Consider the following 20,581-nt stretch of genomic DNA (forward strand, 5'->3'; position numbering starts at 1 on the left):
TGTACACTTTTTTTTCCTTTTCTAAGAGAACTAGACACTGGCTTCAAAGTTTGTTGAACTGGGGAGAAAAAGAACCCATTCAAAACCATTCTACATATTGTCTTTTGGCAGAACAGCAAGTATCTGAGTTTTAAAAATAGGAGTTACTTTGTTGCAACTTTTCAAAATGTAAATCCTGCTGTGTTCCCCTTCTACATAAGGCTCAGTCACCACTCCTGAGTAGAGATGGGGAGAGGCTCAGGGCCTGGCTCCTCTGGCTTCTCAGCAGTGGCTTTCTTGTTGCTGCAGCAAGGCTTGAATAGATGTGTGTCGATGAGGACTTCTCCAAAACGGCCTTTGTAGATAATACCACAACATATTTTCTGTCTGGAGAAAAAAACAAACAACAAAAAAAAAGGAACAGAAAAATGAATAAGGCAGAATAACAGGAATGGATTTTTTTTTAAAGAGGAGATGATCTATTTATTAGGACTAGACAGCATGAGTAAAAAGGTTCTACTTCCACAATCTCATCACATTTCACACAAATGTGACCCCAATAAGTCAGGCAATGGAAATAACCCAGGTCCCTTGAAGACCACACTGGAATTTTATCAAATATTAAAGAGGAAGGAGATATGCTGAGAAACATTTTTCAAAGGTTATGCCTTATTTTTTGTTTTAATTTCTAAATAAAAACATGAGCATTTCTTATAAAGTTCTCCTTTGGACGCTCCCTAAATCTCACCCCAACATTCTAGTCCTTAGTCTCTTGTTTCAGGTTTATCCCTCATTTTTCCCCTTCAACGATCATGTGATGTTCCCATCTCTAAATAACACACACATTTTCATGCTCACTGTGTATCTCCATGAATATATAATTTGTTTCTTACATATACATTGTATGTGTGTATACATAATGGGAACATTTTCACTTTTACCTGAAGATCTGATATGGTTGCAAATAAGCAACTGTTGTTATACAGCCTCTCCAACATTTGTACTGGTGGACATCAATTTATGCCGATCCAGTCATCAAAAAATGGCATCTAAGATTTTTATTGGTATTTTTTTAATCAATTTGAAAGTTTACAAAGCAAACTCGTTTTCAATCAAACATATTTTGTTTTATAACTAATTACAATACCTATACTGTAATCAACATTTTCTCTGATTCTCATTAATTCTTCTATCCTACCCTTTCTGTCTTACGAGCTTTATTCTAGGCCAAATGCAGCTCTTCTGATTGTATATGGTTGATTATCCTGAGGAGTGAGTGGTAGTATGTGACAATGAGTTGACTTCGATTCATGGCAATTATGAACAATGGCTCTGAACCTTGCACTATCCTGAGCCAACCTTAACTGTCTCTGACACAGCTGACCCCACTGCCACAGTGTCAATCCATTTCATCCAGAGTTTCCTCTTCTGCACTGATTCTCTACCCTCTCAAGCATGATGTCCTTCTTAAAGGACGGGTTCCTCCCGGCAACATACCCAAATAAGAAACAAGAGCTTTAAAATCTTTGCCTCCAAGGAGAAAACTGGTTTCACCATCTTCGGGATAGACCTATTTGTTCTCTTGGCAGTCCATGGTATGTTCACTACTCTTCTCTAGCACCACAACTCAAAGGCATTAGTTCTTCTGTCATCCTAAGTCACTTAATAGGCCTGTTTATTAATTTGGCTGTAAGAGTCATGGGAATAAATATTTTTTCTAGATTCAAAGGGAGACGGGGCCATAGTCTGGGGAAGCAGGGATGGTAGTATCCCCAAAATACGTTGAGTGTTTTTTTGGTATCAATCCAGTAAAACATACTTTCATTTAATGGCTATCTCCTTTATGTAATACCCATTACCTGTTGACTTATCTTTTTCTTCCTTCATAACATATATATTCCAATTTAAAACTTCTAATTTTAAAATAGTCAACCCTGGTCTTTCATGTCATAAAAAATTTTCCTACCCAAAAATGATAATCTCTACCAATTTTCTTTTTTAATGGACCTGCAACTGACTTATCTATTGTATATACTGTCTAGGTAGGATATCAACAGAAATTTTCTACAGACGCTGCTTATAAAAATCCCAGTAACATTTACTTAATAATCCATCCTCCCTAATAATTTATACCACCATGTATCATATATCAATTATCCACATATTGAGTGAGCTTGCTTCTAGAGCCTTGATTTCATTGAATTGATTAATCTTTCTATTTCTAGCCTAAACACATATTAACTACTACAAGTTTTAAAATGTATCTTGATTTCTGTTGGGACAAGGAAATTCAGTTCTCTTTTAGAAATAATTTTTGTGTTCTCTGCTTTTCCACATACATTCTAAAATTAAATTGCCAAGTTACCATTATTTTAATAACTTAAGTATCCACACAATAGGTTCCATTTTTATAAAGGTTCGATGTGATAAAATGTCTAGGACTTCTTTTTGCAATCATTTTTGCGTTTAGTAAGCCTGTTGATCCTGACCTGAATTTCTCTGGGGAAAGATTTTTGACAATAGAAGCAATTGCTTTATTATGCAACTCTTCTGACTTCCTATTTGTTTATGAGAATTTTGGTTCTGTTTTTTCCTACTAATACATATTATGCATTATGTTCAAATATAATGACGACACATAATTGTTTAAATTAACCTGTATCTTTCCAATTTCTGCTTTATCTGTTGCTAAGATTCCTTTTTCTTTCCTAAGGTTGCTTATGTGCATCATCTTTTTTCTCCAGGTTCTTTATTTCTTGTAATATTTTTGTTAATTAGCCCAGGTGGCCCAATGATTAAATTCCTAGCCTTTGAACCCACTAGCAGCCCAAAATCAAAGATGAGAAGGCAAGAAGAGACAATTAAAAAGGAGGAATCCAGGGTGGAAAAGGGTAATATTGACACATTGCAGGAATTTTGAACAAACAGGGGATCAAGGAACAATCAAGGAACAATTCTTATAAATTATTAATTAGGAACTAATTTACTGTCAACATGCATGTGTTGTTTTCAAAAGTTTTGTCCAAGGCTAAAGCCCGGAAGACAATCAGGGATAGGTAGAATGGTTAATAGAAATGAGAATTATAAGGAAGCGGGAAAAGTGTGATACTGTATTGTAACTAGTTCTAAAACAAAATATGGATAGTTGAAAGACAAACCAATTTGCTTTTTTCAAATCACAACCGAAAAAATAAAAATGTTAACCATGGAAAGCTTGGGGTAAAAAAGAATGAGAGAAATGGTGAGCTGCCATTAAGTGAATGGTCAGTGCTGTGTGGTTGTGAGATCAAGCCTGTAATTATGTTGTTCCAATCATCTCTATATCCCTATTGATAGTCTGCTTAATATTTTAAGTGATGTTTAAAATTTTAAACTATATCAGTTTATTTAACAAATTCTCCACATTACACTGCTAGTTAAGGCTTTAATTAGAAGTTGTTATTAACTATAAAGAGAAGTTCTGAAATGTTTCAACTTTTCTGGAAACTGCTGTTTTTAATCAGTAATGCTTTTCTTGACTTACATCATACACACTTTGGGCATGTTGTTAGGGGAGGCCAGTCCTTGGGAAAAGACTGGAAGAGGTCATCAAAGGAGAGGAAGACCTTCAACAAGACAACTGACACAGTGGCTTTAACAAGGGGTCCAAGGCTGTTGGAGATGTAAGGATAAGGCAAGGTTCAGATCTGTGTTCCACAGGGTTACTATGATTTGTACTCAATTAGATGGCTCATAACTACCAACAGCTTTCAGAACAGTTAAAGGACAGAAGTCGGCTGTTTTCAATCACATTTGTGGTAATATGGTTACATAAAATGCTAAAATAATAGATAAGAGAAAGCTGTTATGCATTTCCCAGTTTTGGGGAAACTGCAATGTTTAGAGAGCTCTGGGGGTCCAGTGGTAAAGTATGCTGATAATCCAAAGTTTCATTTGAGCGTCAAATCTACCAGCTGCTCTGCAGGAGGAGGATGGATCATTTCCTCCTGTAGGTTTAACTGCCTCTGGAAACAGCTGGATGGTCAGCTATGAGTCGGTTCACACTCCATGACACAAATACCAATCTGTGAGAGAACAGAGTTCTGCTCCTTAAGGCCAGAAAAAAAAAGTTTTCATTCTCTCACTGCTTAATGACCTTTTTTCTGTCTGTCATGTCCCATAATCTCATTATCATAAGATATGGATAAACTTTAAAAAAAAAATACAAAAAAATTTGTCTTTAAGTAAAACTAGAAAAATCCTTAAAAATGTTATCTCTGAATATACCCTCTTTTCTAGTCTATTTTCTGAGGACTCAGAGGCGACATGGTCACTTTTTTGCCACTTAGTAGTGCTTATTAAGTTGCCAATGCCATTTTAAGAAAAAATTTTAAATGTAATTTTAGAACTTGTAGGATTTTTAGTAGGAGGATTTTACTCCATTAGTTTAATTAGGAAACTCAGGTCCCCTGATGTGATTTTTATTTTAAATCAATTCTAATAAAAAGAATATAGAAACTCTGGTGGCCTAGTGGCAAGAAGCTGCACTGCAATCCCAGAGGCGCATGGATCAAATCCAGCAGATGCTCTGCCAGGGGAGGAGGGACAATCTCCTCCTGTACGAGTCAGATCTGATTTGACGGTACACACACACACAAAAAAAAGAATATAGAAAAAAATCCCAACTCTAACTCAATTCATGTTTAATCTACCTCCAACCACATGTATTACCAGCTATTTGCAAAATGTCATTTAATTGCTATGGAAGCAGGGTAACAGTTGCCTGTAATTAGAATGGTTTGGTGGTTGAGAGCAATTTTATGTTGCTTTTTACCTTTTCCAGTATGTAAGATCTAAAAAGGAAAAGACTGGTGTTCTGTTGGAGCCAGAAGCCATCTCTGTATCAGAGCCATCATCTGACTGGTTACTGTAACAAGGAGACTGAGCTGGAGAGGCACTTGAGGTGGTACTGTGAGCATCAGAATCTGCAATAAAGAGGGGAAAAAATTCCATCTCACTATATATAAATGCATTAACCCTCAACAAACACACTGTAAGTAAGCAAAAAATAATTTCTATTCACACTGGTATTTAGAAATCAATATATTTCTAAAACACAATAGAGATTCTTAGGCTTTCAAGAAGAGCAGACATATATATTCCCCGTTCTCACTTCTATACATACATAACATCCTTGGACATTATATAAAAAGCAATTCTAAAAAGACTATGAAGGTAGAAAGATGAAAAATAGGCTAGACACCTCAGAACCCCAAGAAGATCAGCTGGTGGTGTGCTGGTGGATTCTTTTTGCTTCATAAATCCTAGGCTAAGAGTTAGAGAAATTGGCAACCTAGAAACAACAAACAAACAAAATAAAAGCTTCAACTAAGTCTATTTTCTCTGGTCCAAGGACCAGAAGGGAGCTAAAAACCTTTATTAAATAGTAGCTCTACTCCAAACACCAAAAACTGTGGTCTGACTCACACAAAAAAAGAAGGTATTTAACTGGTCAATAAACACATGAAGCAATGTTCAAGGTCACTGGCTATTAGAGGCAAGACTCAAAACAACAAGAAGCATATAACCCCAGCAACAACAGCAAAGTTCAATAAGATACCAACTGGTGAGGGTTTGAAGAGACTGATACACTGCTAATGGAAATGTAAAGAGTTTCACTGCCAATCTAAAGGCAAAAAGTGCAAATCTATCAGCTGCTCTGAAAGAGAAACATGGTTAATCTTCCGTGCAAAATACATACTCTGAAAACCAACTGGAGGGTTAGCTATGACTCAATAACAACCTAAGAACAGCAACAATACGGAAAGTAGTGTGACACTTCCTTATTAAGTAGGAAACAAAGTATCATTTGGTCATGGAATACTTTATGAAGTATATAACCTAAAGAAACAAGAGCTGTAACATGAACAGATATGTGAATGCCCATGTTCACTGCAATAGCAAAGAGATTAAAATAGACCACATGTCCACCAATGGACAAATAGATAAAACAAATCTGTGGCACAGTCACACAATGGTGAACTATGCCATATGAAAAACAATAAATAATTAAAGAAAAACACTGTATAACATGGATGAATCTAGAGGACATTATTCCAAGTCAAATAATTCAATCACAAAAAGACTGTTACTGTATAAACTATCATATGAAAAGCTAAGGAAAGGTTTTCACACAGAATCATTCCTGGATTGTTACCAACATAGGAAGGAAGGATATGTGATGTAAAAATTAATAAAATAGATTGGAGCTGTCAATGATTTCATGTTACCTGACAATTAACACTCTTGGTACCAGCAGTCAGGGATCTCTCCATATTATTTAGGAGCAATGATATCAGTTTGAAAACTAAGGTGCATGTGATTCAGGCCATGGTTTTTTCAATCACTTGCTATGCATCTGAGAGATGGACAATGAATAAGGATAGAAGAACTACTGCTGTCTTTGAATTGTGCTGAGGCTGGGGCTCAAAGCATTTGTGACATGTTGCTTAGAGAAGCCTTTCCTTAGAAAGGGATATTATACTTGGAGAGGTGGAGGGTCAATTAAAGAGAAGACACCCAAGGGAGGTAGTGAGACAGTGAATGCTGCAATGGGCTCAAGTGTACCAGATATGATAAGGATGGCACAGGACAGAAAAGAATTCATGTCTGTTGTTCACAGGATCTCTAAGAGCTGTTCTTGACTTGATGGCACCCAACAATAAGAAAGAAGATGGGTGAAGGAGAGGGCAAAATAAAATAAATATACGATTAGTCCAATATCACTAAAGAAAGACACAGAGAAGTATAAAAGGATTAACAGAAATTAGAACTACAGGAAGTCAGAAAAGTGCCATTTTATTCTGGATATTGAAATTAATGTTACTGAACAAAAATGTGTATGAATGACTCAATGAAAATTTAATTTGTTCTATGAAGTTTCAAACAGCAATTTTCAGGGGGGGAAAAAAAGGACCAAAAATCTCGTTTTCTTAGGAGGAAAGACATACAAAAAAACACCACACACACACACACACACACACACACAAAACCAAAGCAGTGGTCTTACCCTCTACTTGGTCCAGCAACAGCTGAGTCAAAAGTCTAGTTTTTGCCCATGAAAATCTTTAAGGTGCTCCAACATCTTTGACCAAGTGATAAGAAAGGTGGTTCGGTGGAGGGCTATGGAGAGTCCATAGAGAATATGGGGAGTTGGAATTCCCACCATCAGTAAGTAGTGGATAGGAATCTCCCTCACTTGGGATGTCAATGGAGGCTGGAAGTTATCTTTAACCCAATCTAACAGTAACAAGTTAAAATGCCCTCTTTATCTGTTTGAGATTTAAAATAACAGCTTTTTTTTTTTTTTAAAAAAAGTAGAACTCTGGTGACCTACTAAGTAGGGAGTTGTACTGCCAATCCAAGGGCAGGAGTGGTTTTCATCCACTAATTGCTTTGAGAAAGAAAAATGGGCAAATTCTTCCCATGTGATTAAGAGCTTCTGAAAGTCCATTGGAGGGTCAGCTATGAAATGGTGCCAAATCAAAGAGGTAAAGAGTTTGATTTAAAGAAAAAGCATATGAGATCCAGAGCCGAAGTTGTTTCGTTTTTGAAAATTACATAATACTATCAGTCTTTGAAAAGTGACACCATGCTTGGAAGGATGGAGGGAGAGCACAAGAGAAGACGACCCTGGATGAGATGGATTGCATCCTGGGGTAATGAAAGTAGTTATGTCAGAGACAATGAAATTGGCTCAAGGTAGAACAGGGTTCAGAGCTGTTGTACATAGGGTTGCTCAAGTCAGAGTGACTGGACAAGACACAACAGTAACAACTGAATGAAAAAAAACTAACAAATGCTAACACCAACATAACTGAGAATTATCTGACAAAGATTTTAAAGTACTCATGATAAAATATCTCCATTTATAACAAAAAAGCCTCAGCAAGGTAATGAAAAGTCTCAGAAAAAAATTTAAGATACAGAGAAGAAATGAAAATTTCAAAACTGAAAAATACAATAAATAAAAAATCCCCATGGTCAGGCTTATTAGCAGACTAGAGGGCAGGAGAATCTGTAAATCATCTCAATCGGAACAGGGGTAGAAATAAAGGAATACAGACTCTAGACACTTGAAGGATTTTAAGGAAAAAAACCTAACAATTATTCACATCACTAAAGTCCTTGAAGGAAACAAAGAATGCAGGGTTAAGAAAAAGTAGTCAAAGGAATAATGACTGAAAACATGCTAACTTACAGAAGATATGTAAATCTCCTTATTCAAGAAGCCAAGCAAACTTCAAAGAGGATAAAACCAAAGAAATTCAGACCAAGATATACCATAATTGTTGTTGTGTACCACAGAGTCGGAACTGACCCATAGCTGACCTTCCAGCAGGTTTTCAGAGGCAGTTAATCGCACGGGAGGAGACTGACCATCTTCTCCCGCAGAGCACCTGGTGGCCTGGAAACCCGTCCCTTCGGGACTGCAGCACAGCTTCTTACCATTAGGTCAACAGAGCTCTCTATACCATAACTAAACTTCTAAAAACTGAAGACAAACAAAATCTTGAAAGTGAACAACTTAAAAAAGGGAGGGAAATAGTCATTGTGATATACTCTTGCTACTCCATAATCATGGCAAGACTACCACAAGTAAGGATGGAGCCTACCACACATCTTCACCCTTCAGCCAAAGATTCCCTTCTCAAAGACAGATAAAACAGTCCTCCTGTACAAAGGACAGGGAGCGCCGGTGGTGCAGTGGCAAAGAACTAGGCTGCAAATCCAAAGATGTGCAGTTTGAATTCCAACTTGAAGGTACACCACTGCCACAACAAAAAGGGCCAAAGATGTATTTATTATCTAGAAGAAATAAACTCAAAGTGTTGCATGCTGCCTATGAGACTACAGAAACTTTTTCAAATACATCTCATATATTTTTTAATATACATAAAATAGTATGAATTTATATATCAGGACTTCCAAGTAAGATGGGAGAGTAGGCAGACAAGAACCCATACGCTTTTTAATCACAATATAAAAAAACAAAGACAGCAGATACAGAGATAATTCTGGAACTGAGTTGAAACAGAAAAGATAAGGAGTACTTCAAATAATGACTGGGGAAAAAAACCTGAATCAAAACATCAAATAAGACTAAGAGGAGAGAGAGACTTACAGAACAAGAAACTGCAAACTGTGTAGCAGTCATTTTGAATAGTGGTCTGACCAGGTCAGGAACTCCAGACAAGCAGCTCTCTGAATAAAAGAAGTACCTTCCCTTTTCCCCTTCATACCCTTTTGAGGATCAGGCTTGGGATTTCCACCTCAACCACCACCAGCACCAAGTGACTGGCAGGGTTTTCCTGGCCCATCCTAGCTCTACCTAGAGTCAAGTATTTTTTATATGGCACCAGGAATGTGCACAGCTCTACACTCAGAGACTTCATTTGGGAGCTGGCAGACTGATGTGCCCAGCCTGCAACCAGCCACTGAATCAGTGTGGTTACCACCTCTGACTGGAGTCCTTTTCTCTCACTAAGCACCCTGTGGGACACCTTTCTTGACAAACACCAGGCACATTTGAAGTGTTATGTCTTTTGTGGAGTGTACAAAGCTTAGGCACCTCATACTGGCATCTCTTAATGCCAACCATCTCTGCCTCAGTACTGTGCCTGTACCCAAACACTGGACCAATAATACATATCATCACCAAATTTTCCAAAATTAAATAGAAAAAGAAAAAATATCAAAAGCAGCTCAGGAAAATTGAGTTACCTACAAAGAACAAGAAAGACTAAGCTCTCTCTGGTTTATTAGCAGAAACTATGCAGAAACGCTACAGAATGACACATATAAAATACGGAAAGAAAAAGTTGCCAATCAAAAATGTTATACTCAGCAAAACTATCAAATATGACAGTGAAATTAAGATGGTTTCAGTTAAGCAGAAACTAAGGCTATTTGTGAAAATGACACCAACCTTTTAAGAAATCTTAAAGGACTTCTTTGGACTAACAACTGACAATGAACGGCAACCACCCAATATCAGTATGTGACAAAATCATTTAGAAACAGACCCAGACACAGAAATACACAAAGTATAATAAATAAGACTGGAAAAACAGGAAAAAAGTTATTAATACATTAAGATGACAACTACAAAGCAACAAAATGATGGAATAAAAAAATGTAGCCACAGAGCTTCTAAATGGAAAGGAAATAAAGCTTTACACTAGGGAATAAACCAGAAACTAATAGGGTAACCTCCAAGAAAATAATTAAACATTCTCAGGTAAATTATAAAGGTTGAAAAAAACACTAAAGAAAAAAAGACTAATGAAGAAAATTATAAGAAAAGTTAACAAAATGAACTGAGGAAAGAAAGCAGATGGAATAAAAAAGCCAACACCACCACGAAAAAAGAGTGCAGCACGAAAACACTGTAAAACATAGATTCTAAACTATTATGTTAAGCAAAATTAGTCACAAATAAACCATTGCAGTATAAGAATACTATTATAAAAAGTAAAGGTTTACACACAGAATTTTGAATGGTTATCAGTGTGGGAAAGGGGAACAAATATTATTGTTAATAATGCTGGGTGAACGGAAAGGCAATATGCAATAGACTGATCAGGCACAGTAATTAATTTCATTAAATCTATTATAATTAATGTTATAAAAAAGTATATCAGTTACAGAATGTACTTTTAATTAACCAAAACATATAGACACATGAGTGACCAAATGAAAACTAATATAATTTGTAAACACAAATAATAAAAATTAGAAAAAATTAAGTACCTCAAATTAATAAAATATCATTAATGTTTTTATGCTTGCAATTAGAGCTCTTGTGGCCTAATGGCAAGAAGCTGCACTGCAATCCTGAAGGCATGCGGTTCGACTCCACCAGCTGCTCCATGAGAGAAGGATGGGCAGTCTCCTGCGTGTGATTAACTGCCTCTGAAAACCAGCTGGAGGGTCAGCTATGGGTCGGTTCCGATTCAATGGTACACAACATCTTAATACATGAACTTGATTACTTTGAAAATTACTGAAGCATAACAAGCTCTAAAGAAATAACTCCCTTAGAGATAATTCTCCAAATATCTAACAACAGCACTCAACTCTACACTGAGTAGGAAAGCTCATTATGCTAGGTGCTTATTATCTGTGCACTATTTAAAAGTGTAGCTATCTGACCATTTTTTACTCCAGCAAATCCAGAAATTTTTTTGGGTTTAAAACTTAGTATGTTAGGATATGTACAACAACTAAGCACGTACAAAGACAGCAAGGAAGAAGAAATCTCTTCTAGAACATAGGCATGGGAATCCTCCAAAGATGTAAAAGCATTAAGTCTTTCAAATGAGGTAGGATTTAGAAAGGCACATAAAATAGGAAGGGAAGATGTGCAAAGTCATGCAAACACAACACTCTCCACATTGAGGGAACTGAGTCAATCCAAATATTCTTTTCCAGGGATTTTCAATTTTAAACTATACCAAAAAGAAATCATTTCAGATTTTGGGAAGGATGATAAAAAAAAAGTACAGTAAAAATCCACAAGAGTTTTGCTTTACACAAAACACCCTTTTACTTGATTATATTCATCTCTGGTTAAGAAATTGTGGCTAAACATCAGGATCATACATCTCTTAAACGACAGGAATTCTAATTCAAATTCAGATATTCAAGCTCTGGGTTCAATCTTTCAACTATACTACAAAGAAAAGAATGTTTCAGGAAGAAGAATACAGGCCAAATGCATGGACGAGGTATAAAACAAAGACTCAGTAAGATAGGAAATCCATTTTGTGGATAGTGGATAAGTGAACACTCAAATGTCTTAAAACTTATGTTGCATGCAGGTGGCAGTAATTCACAATGCACTTGGAGGGGGGTGCAGGGAAACCTTGTTTTAGTCTGATCCAAATAAGAGACTTTTCAGTCTCCAATTCTAGATCTTCATCACACACACATTAGCTAAGGCAAAGTTAGGTATATATCCTTTTTTGCTTATTAAAAAAGAAAAGCTATTATTATACATGTTGTTGCTGTGAATCATTGAGTTGGAACCAACCCGTAGCTCACTCTCTACTGGGTTTTCAGAGGTATTTAATCACATGGGAGACTGCCCATCTTTCTCCTATGGAGCAGCTAGTGAATTCAAACCATGTGTATTCAAGATTGCAGAGCAATTTCTGGCCACTAGGCCACCAGACTTCCCTGTTATTACACATATAAATCATCACTCCCCCTACCAACAACAAATAGGAAATAAAAAGATGACTCTAGATGAGATGGATTGACTCAGTGACTGGGGTAATGAGGGTAGGTGTGTCAGAGATGACTAAATTGGCTCAGGACAGAGCAGAGTTCAAAGCTGTTGTACAGAGAGAAGGTCACTATGAGTTGGAGTCCACTCAAAACCATTTAACAACATTTCCCAAATGTTCCTTTTTTTTAAGAGTTTAGTGAAAATGGAAGAAAGATTAATATTGGATTCCACACCTAACCTTGCCTACGACTGTTATGTTGACAGGTGCCACTGGGTTAAATACAATCCAGAGAGATCATCTGAACTCTGACCTAATCTGTGCCATCCTCACCACTGCTGACAAACCACTGCTGTAGTCACTGTATCCATTCATCTGGCTGAGGGTCTTCCTCTCTTTCGCCGTCCCTCCACCTTGCCAAGAATGCGTTCACTTTCAATGAATGGTCTCTCCTATCAACATGCCCAAAGTATGTGAGATGAAGGCTTTACCATCTTTGCCCCCAAGGAACATTCTGACTGTATCTTCTCCAAGCCTTACTGTTTGTGGTTGGTTTGTTTTTTTTTTTGGCAGTCCACAGGATATTCAGTACTTCTCCACAGCTCAAAGGTGTAATTTTTTTCTGTCATCCTAACACAGATTCTCAGCAATTGAATGAATGCTAACTCAGATGCTTAGCAACTGATTGAAGACCATGGTCTTAATCAGGCACACCTTAGTCCTCAAACTGACATCACTGCTCCTCAATAATTGGGAGGGGTCCCTGACTACAGACTTTCCCAGTACATTATGACTCCTAATCTTCTGACTACTGGTATCAAAGGATTCAAGCTGTGTACCAAATAAGGTGAAGTCATTAACCATTTCAATCTTTTCTCCACCTATCAAAATGCTGCTTATTTGGTCCAGGGGCAAACATTGTTGTCTTCTTGACACTGAGATACAATCCATATTATTAAAGGCTGTATTCTCTGATCTTATGCAGCAAGTACTTCAAATCCTCCTCACTTTCAGCAAGTAAGGTTGTGTCATCTGCAAAATGAAGATCCCAATGCCACATTCTTCTTCCTAGAGCCCAGATTCTTAAATAATTTATCAGCATACATAAATATACAATAGATATGGAGAGAGAATATAACCTTGACAAACACCTTTTCAAATTTTAAGCATGCAGTGTTTCCTCTGTTCACACAACAGCCTTCTCGGTCTATGTATAGGTTTTACATGAACATAATTAATTATTCTGGATTTCTCATTCTTCTCTATGTTAACCATAATTTGTTATGGTCCACAGAATCAAATGTCTTTAATAGTCAATGAAACAAAGGCATACTTCTCATATTCTCTGTTTTTGGCCTGTATCCACCTGACATTAGCAATAATATTCCTGGTGATACTGCCAGTTTTAAACCCACTGAACTTCCGGCCGTTTTCTATGTATTGTTCTAGCTGTTTTAAAATGATCAGCAGTATTTTGCTTGCATGTGATAATAATATTACTCGGTAATTTCCACATTCTGTTGAGCCATGTTTCTTGGAAATGGGGACATAATCAGATTTCTCCCAGTTGGTCATTCATGCAGCTGCTCACATCTCCTGGCATAGACTGGTTAGCTAAAACATAACAACTAGTATACAATTCATTTCTGGGGCCTTATAATGCTTTCAACACAGCTTGAACTCTTCCTTCATTGGCTCTTGATCATATGGCACATCCTTAGATATTTCAGAGTTGGCCAATTCTTCCCGGTACAGTGATTCTGTGTAGTCTCTCCATCTTTTGATGCTTCCTGGATCATTCAATATTTTGCCTATCACCTCTCTCAGTACTGCAACTTGAGGCTTAAATTTGTTTTTCTGTTCTCCCAACTTCAGAAATGCTGACTGAGTTCTCTTTTTATTTTCCAATTCCAGCTCTCTGAACATTCCGTTATAATAGTTTGCTTTGTCTTCTCAAGCTGCCTTTTGAAATCTTCTGTTCAGCTCTTTCACTTCAGCATCTCTTCTCTTTGTTTGGTTTCTCAACACTAGAGCAATTTTCAGGGTCTCTTCTGGCATTCATTTTGTCTTTTTCTGTCTTCTCATGGTTATGACCTTTTACTCTCTTCATGGCTAATATCCTTGATGTCATTCCACAATGCTGTGTTATTTTTGACAACACTGCCCTTTGCTTTCTGGGCAAATCTTATTTTAGAGTATACTGTTCTGGAAGTCAGTCTCTTGACAACGGTAAAAAAGACATTGAATAATTAAAACATACATACACTGCATGTTACCTAAGTATTTATTATATAAATGTTTTAAAGTACTCAAGTCAAATATTAAATAAATAATAACAGTTAAGTGTGTGAGCTGAAAAATACCCATTTACTAGAGAGAATCCGAGAGCAGGGTGGAATTGTAGAAAGAGGACTGGGTTTTTAAGTCAGACAAAACCAAAACCAGTGGCATTTATTCCATCTCCCAATTACCCTGTGTGTGTCAGTCAAGTTGATTTCAACTCCATAACCTATGTGACCGAGTACAAAACCATGGAGTTTTCTTGGCTACAGTTTTTCTGGAAGCCTATCAACAGGCCTTTCTTCTGTGGGGCTTTTGGGAAAGTTTAGCAACCAAGCATTTAACTGTTTGTACCACCAGAGTTGTTTGTCTTGTAGAATCAAACTATCAAATTCAATTCTACCACCTATTACGGTGATTTAGTCCAAAGCTAAATTAGCATTCTGCCCTCCCCAGTCTAATCTCCAGAATGCAAACAGAATTCTTTAACTCAGTTGATTCTGACTCACGGCAACTCCATGTACACAAAATAGAAAGCAATAATCTTCCAGAAGCAGATTGCTAATCCTGTCTGCCAAGTTACCTCTGTGTGGGTTCCAGTACGTCACTTTTTTTAATTCTGAGTTTTACAAAGTAGATTATTTTCTTATTCAACCATTCACAGATATTTTGTTTTAAACTACTAAGTATATGGACTACTCAAACTACTAGGGAGATTTGACTGGCTTTGCCAGGATTAAAAATTAAATATGAAATTTCTCATTCTTAGATTTGAAATAAGATTAAAGTACACCCCTTCACCACTAAGAGTTAATAGTAGACAAAAAATCCCAGTTAATGCAATTAGATTACAGGAAAATAAATTAATGGTATATAGATTGGGAAAAAATAAAACTGTCTTTGTTTCTAAATGATTACTATAAAGAAAATCCCAAAGAAAAGTCCAACAGAACTCTACAAAGTCTAGCCTGATTATAACCTAATTATAATTGGGTTGTTTTCAGGTGCCATTCAGTCGACTACCACTCAGAATTTCTATGAGCAACAGACTGTAATCTTGACCTGTTTTGAACCATCCTCACAATCTCCAACATGCTCAAGCCCATTCTGTTACAGTCACTTTGTCAATCTTGTTGAGGCTCTTTTTCTTTTTCGTTGACCCTCTAACTTTTCCCAGCATGATGTTCTTTTTCCAAGGACCGGTGTCTCCTGGCAACATGCTCAAAGTATGTTAAGATGAAGTTTCACCATGCTTGCCTTTATTCTAGGGAGGACCCTAGTTACTCTTCCTCCAAGACAGACTGGTAGTTCAGAGGATACTCAATACTCTTTGCTAACACCATAATTCAAAGGCATCAAATTCTCTTAGGTTTTTCCTTATTCACCATTCAACTTCAACATGCATATGATGCACGACTTGGGTCAGACTCATCTTGAATCTTTAAACTGACATCCTTCCTTACTTTTTAACACTTTGCAGAGGTCCTTGATAGCAGATTCTTCCAATGTAACATGTCTTTAGATTTCCTGACTACTACTACTACCTATAAGTGTTGACTGTGAATTAAGTAAAAGGAAATCATTGACAAATTTGAATCTTTTCTCTAGCAAGATGTTGCCTATTAGTCCAGTGGTAAAAATTTTTGTCTTCTTGACGGTGAAGGTTCAATCTATACTGAAAGTTGTAGTATTCTGGTCTTCTTTAATAAGCACTTCAACTCTTCATTTTCTGCAGAGTTATATCATCTGTATTTCAATGATTTTTGCATTTTGTTGGATCTCCTTTTCTTTTACATGAGAATAAATATGGATCTCTTTCAGGTGGTTGGCCAGGTAGCTGTCTTCCAAACTTTTTGGCATAGTATGCATGGAGTTGCATCTGTTTGCTGGAACTTCTCAACTGGTATTCTGTCAATTCCTGGAGCCTTATTTTTTTCCTGTGCTATCAGTGCAGCTTCAACTTCCTTTACTATTTCTTCATTTATACTACCTATTTCTTCATTTATTCCACTAACTACAAAACAAATACCAATGAGTTTGATTCAACAGTGTTGCCTCACACACCACGAGGGTTAATAAGAAAGCTATATATTTATACACACTTTATTTCCCTTTCAAATTTGATATAAATTCTAAAACTCAAATGTAGCCCACCACCCTGTAGCAAAGGTATCAGATAAAACCCAAATCCCATTTAGTGGTTCCCAACTACAGTGACCCCCATGTGTCTAAACCTGACACCAATTTTACAGTCCTTTTTCCTTTCATTATGCCACACAATATATACTGTTCTTTAAATCTGAAAAATCCTGAGATCAGCTTTCACTCTAAGAGATGAGTTATGATTCCTATAATTATTTTCCAGATAATCTGGATTTTGGCCTCAGATTGTCTACAACCACTCTTCTACATATGTCAATTTCTTAATGCATTAAAAGCAATCAAACAAGTTAGAAAACTGCATCTCCTAAGATAATAAGTTGTCAATAAAGATCTCTATGTGAAGTACACTTGAAAAATTATCTCCCAAAACATACTTTTTATGGTATCAAAATCAAGGAGTTTTCAGATTAAGTTAAATTTGAGAACTTCTTGATTTTGATGTTATAAAAAGTATATTCGTTTTAACTCAAGAGTATTAATTTGTTGTTCTAACAAGTCAACACTGCCTTTTCAGGTTCTTTAAAAGGTAAAAATAAACCAAGTGAAGAAAAAAAAAGATCCACTCATACCATAGGCCACCTCCAACACCAGCCAAAACTCAAAACTATACAGTTATTCTTAATTTCAGACTTACTATGACGTTTAAATTCCTTCTGTAGTTTACTGATCTGGTTGCTTTTTATCCTGTTTCCAGATAGAGTTTTCACTTTCTTTGGTTTCAATGTAGTCTTTAGACTGGGCCCTGCCCTTGCATCTACCACCTGGAAGAAAATACTGAATATTTAATACCATTTTTAAATGACATCTGTGTATCCCTTTAGTTTGAACCCAGGCCTATTTGAGGGAGTCAATTTGAGAACCACAGTTTTATGTTGAGTGTTTAAGGCTTCATGTGCACTCATAACTGATACATGATATTAAAGAGTAATACTAGTTATCAGGTTTTTAAAGTGCGTAACAGCAGTAGTTTACTAGAAAACAAAACAAAAAACCACTATAACAAAACAGAGAAAAATCAACAAAACTGCAAATAGATGTATGGCTGTGAGAATGATCCAAGGTAAGAAAGCCAACCTTAACACCAAGTGACGTTTCTAAAGGATGCTTTACTATTTATGGAAAAATTTTAACTATCTGATTACCTTCACTACAAATCAGTAAATGGATTATTTATGTTACTCTAGTTTTAGGCTGAAGGTAAACAAGTTAACAGAAATAATTTATTTTGCTTTATATCACTAACTAGAAACTATGGATGAGTGAGTGGCAAGGCCACGAGACAAACTGAGGTCTTCAGATCATGCATTGTGCTCTTTTCACCAAACACCCTTAATCCCTGAGGTCAACTCCTAAATGGAAATAACATGGTCTTCTAGAGTTTACTATCAGCTATGAAACTTGCTCTGTATGATTCCTCAGCCTCCACTGTTTTATGTATTCATTCATATTAAATATTTACAGATTTCTGCCTCTGTCTGTAAAAAAATTAGACATAGTTTTCAAAATAGCAATTTGGATCTATTCCCTTTTTTGTTAACAGACTCACAGAAATCTATGATAGTAATGTGTCTCCAAAGGACAGTGGTAAAGGTAGTATAGAGGAAAAAAGTAAGATAAACACCTTGTTACTTGAAGAAAAAACCATTTAGAGTAAATCTGATAAATGTTAGAAAAATTAAATAAGTCATAATTATTGCTTTATAGTTAATGAAACATTTAAGAGACATGGAAAAAAAATAGGGCACACAGAACATTTAATTTTATGTCTCTGTGATCTCAACTATACTGAAACATAGAAAATAAAGCTTTCAACATATATAAATTATCTCCTTCAATCCTCATTACAATTCTATTAGACAGCTTTACATTTTATAAATGCAACCTGCCCAAAGATCAAAGTTTGTTAAGTGGGGTAAAGGTAGGAATTCAAATCCAAGTATGACTCCAAAACTATGTGCTTTAAACAGCCTTAAGGAAACACCACATGCAAGATAATTTGCTTCCAAACATGCCAAAATGTAAAGTGATTATATCTGAGTAATTGCTAGGTGTTTTTCTTTATTCTTTTCAAGCTCTTCCACCCTAGGAATGTATTATTTCCTAACTTAGGGTAAATATTACATTCAAACAAAATAGAAGTATAACAGACTCAACAGCAACTAATAGAAAAATTAACAGCAACAGTAATAGAAAACGAACTAACATGATTCCAATTTTTTTTTGATCCTGCTGGCAACTTCTTCCATCTTTTCACAAGCAGAACACAGGCATTGCAGATGTCTCCTGAGCGAGTTTCATGCAACCTGATAAGAAAACAATCAAGCCTTTATTACTCTCTCTTATTTAAAGGAATTCTTACAAATTCATTCCTTTTTTTTTTCCAGTAAAACTATACAAATCATGTACATTAATGACTGGATAAAACAGAGTACATGTATAAAATACACTTTTAATGAATTATTATATATAAACCAATAAATTTTTTAAAATATTATACACATTTATAATTTATTGATAAATTGTTAGTAATCCTAGATTATCTCATTTCATTGTAATATGTAAGAAAAAGAATTAACTTCCAGATTCAATGAAACAACTCTATGTATTTTAATTTGGAGAAGAGATCCTGGTTATCACAAATTTTAAATCTTAATATATACGGATATCACCTAACAAAAATTTTTTAAGTCATGATATTCTAGTTTCAATACAAAAAGTATTGAAATGTTTTAAAGTTATTCTATTTTCATAAGGTAGAAAATTCTATAATAGCAGTCACCAAATTTCAAATATTACATTAGAGGCATTCTCACTTATCCATTTTTCTTGCAATATAAATATACAAGAAAAAAAATCACAGACAGTATATTATGTGTGTTACATTAAAAAAAGACATTAAGATTATTATTTTGAAAAGCAAGGACAGTGTCAGAATAAAAGAACAAATGTTTTAATAAGAAAAACAATGTGAAGAAACAATTTCTAACACAGAAACTTAATTTCTAATATATCAACATTAAATATTTTTATCAAAGTACTTGTTGCTATAAAGTATTTACTAAAGTACTCTACTTTACTAAGCAGGGATTTGGGGAACTCTGGTGGTATAGTCCCCAGGGAGTGGTTGCACCTCTAGTGGTTCAAATCCACCAACAGCTCCAAGGAAAAAGATGGGCAATCTCCTCTCATGTGATTTATAAACATGCAACCTTGAAACTCTGGCGCTTTGGCCAAGTTGGTTCTGACTTAGTAACAATGAGCAGGAGTTTAAAGCAGAGGTTTGTTGTCAAAAGATAAGGAATAAAATTATTAACTGAAAACATACCATGCAAAGTTGCAAGAAGGGGTTAAAACTTTGTTGCTACCATTTTATTTCAATAGGTTAAAGTATGTTTACAAAAACTATACAAAGGGAGAACTATTAAGAGTAGTAAAAGAAAATAAGGGCAATTAAAAAAGATTGCTTTATACATCCTGAAGTTAACAAACAGGTTTCTTTTAACTATGCAAGGAACTTCACAATTAATTCTGTAGGTCTCCATAAGAGCATGGGCTTTCAATAGGCTGGGGATTAGAGTAACATTTAAATCAAGTAACACACCGCTCCAATCACCTGGCCTGGAAATCTTTAGATTCTGCTGTTTTTCTATCAGTTGTAAGGATGGCTGGCACACACACACACACATACACACCACACACACACACACACACACACACACACACGTTAGTCACATCAAATCACCTTACCCAAAACAGCTCTGGAAGTCTTTTTCATAGCGTTTACTGTCAGTGAATCGAGAACTGGAGGACTTAGCTCTGCAAATACAGCAGCCCTCTATACTTCGGTACATCTTTGGCTTGTGAAAACCAAACATCTTTTCTTCTGGGCA

General features: G+C 35.8%; 1 protein-coding gene across 1 annotated transcript; it reads right to left on the minus strand.

The window, feature by feature from the left end:
- Nucleotides 1-206: 206 nt before the first annotated feature.
- Nucleotides 207-20,581, minus strand: LOC102853781 (protein FAM60A-like). Its single transcript, XM_006895081.1, has 5 exons — nucleotides 20,439-20,581; nucleotides 18,895-18,994; nucleotides 17,326-17,452; nucleotides 4,793-4,943; nucleotides 207-366 (listed from the first exon to the last, which is right to left on the minus strand). Exons 1-5 carry the CDS (start codon nucleotides 20,564-20,566, stop codon nucleotides 207-209), a joined length of 666 nt encoding a protein of 221 aa, XP_006895143.1. The 5' UTR covers nucleotides 20,567-20,581.

The sequence above is a fragment of the Elephantulus edwardii genome, unplaced genomic scaffold (assembly GCF_000299155.1).
Source record: "Elephantulus edwardii isolate Elephantulus edwardi_28Jun2011 unplaced genomic scaffold, EleEdw1.0 scaffold00157, whole genome shotgun sequence".
NCBI classification, from domain to species: domain Eukaryota; kingdom Metazoa; phylum Chordata; class Mammalia; order Macroscelidea; family Macroscelididae; genus Elephantulus; species Elephantulus edwardii.

Coding starts and splice junctions, on each gene's coding strand:
- LOC102853781 (XM_006895081.1), bottom strand. CDS start 20,566: ATGTTTGGTTTTCACAAGCCAAAGATGTACCGAAGTATAGAGGGCTGC. Junction 4,944..17,325: donor GAAGGAATTTAAACGTCATA/GTAAGTCTGAAA, acceptor TCTTTATTGCAG/ATTCTGATGCTCACAGTACC. Junction 367..4,792: donor GATCTTACATACTGGAAAAG/GTAAAAAGCAAC, acceptor TTTTTTCTCCAG/ACAGAAAATATGTTGTGGTA.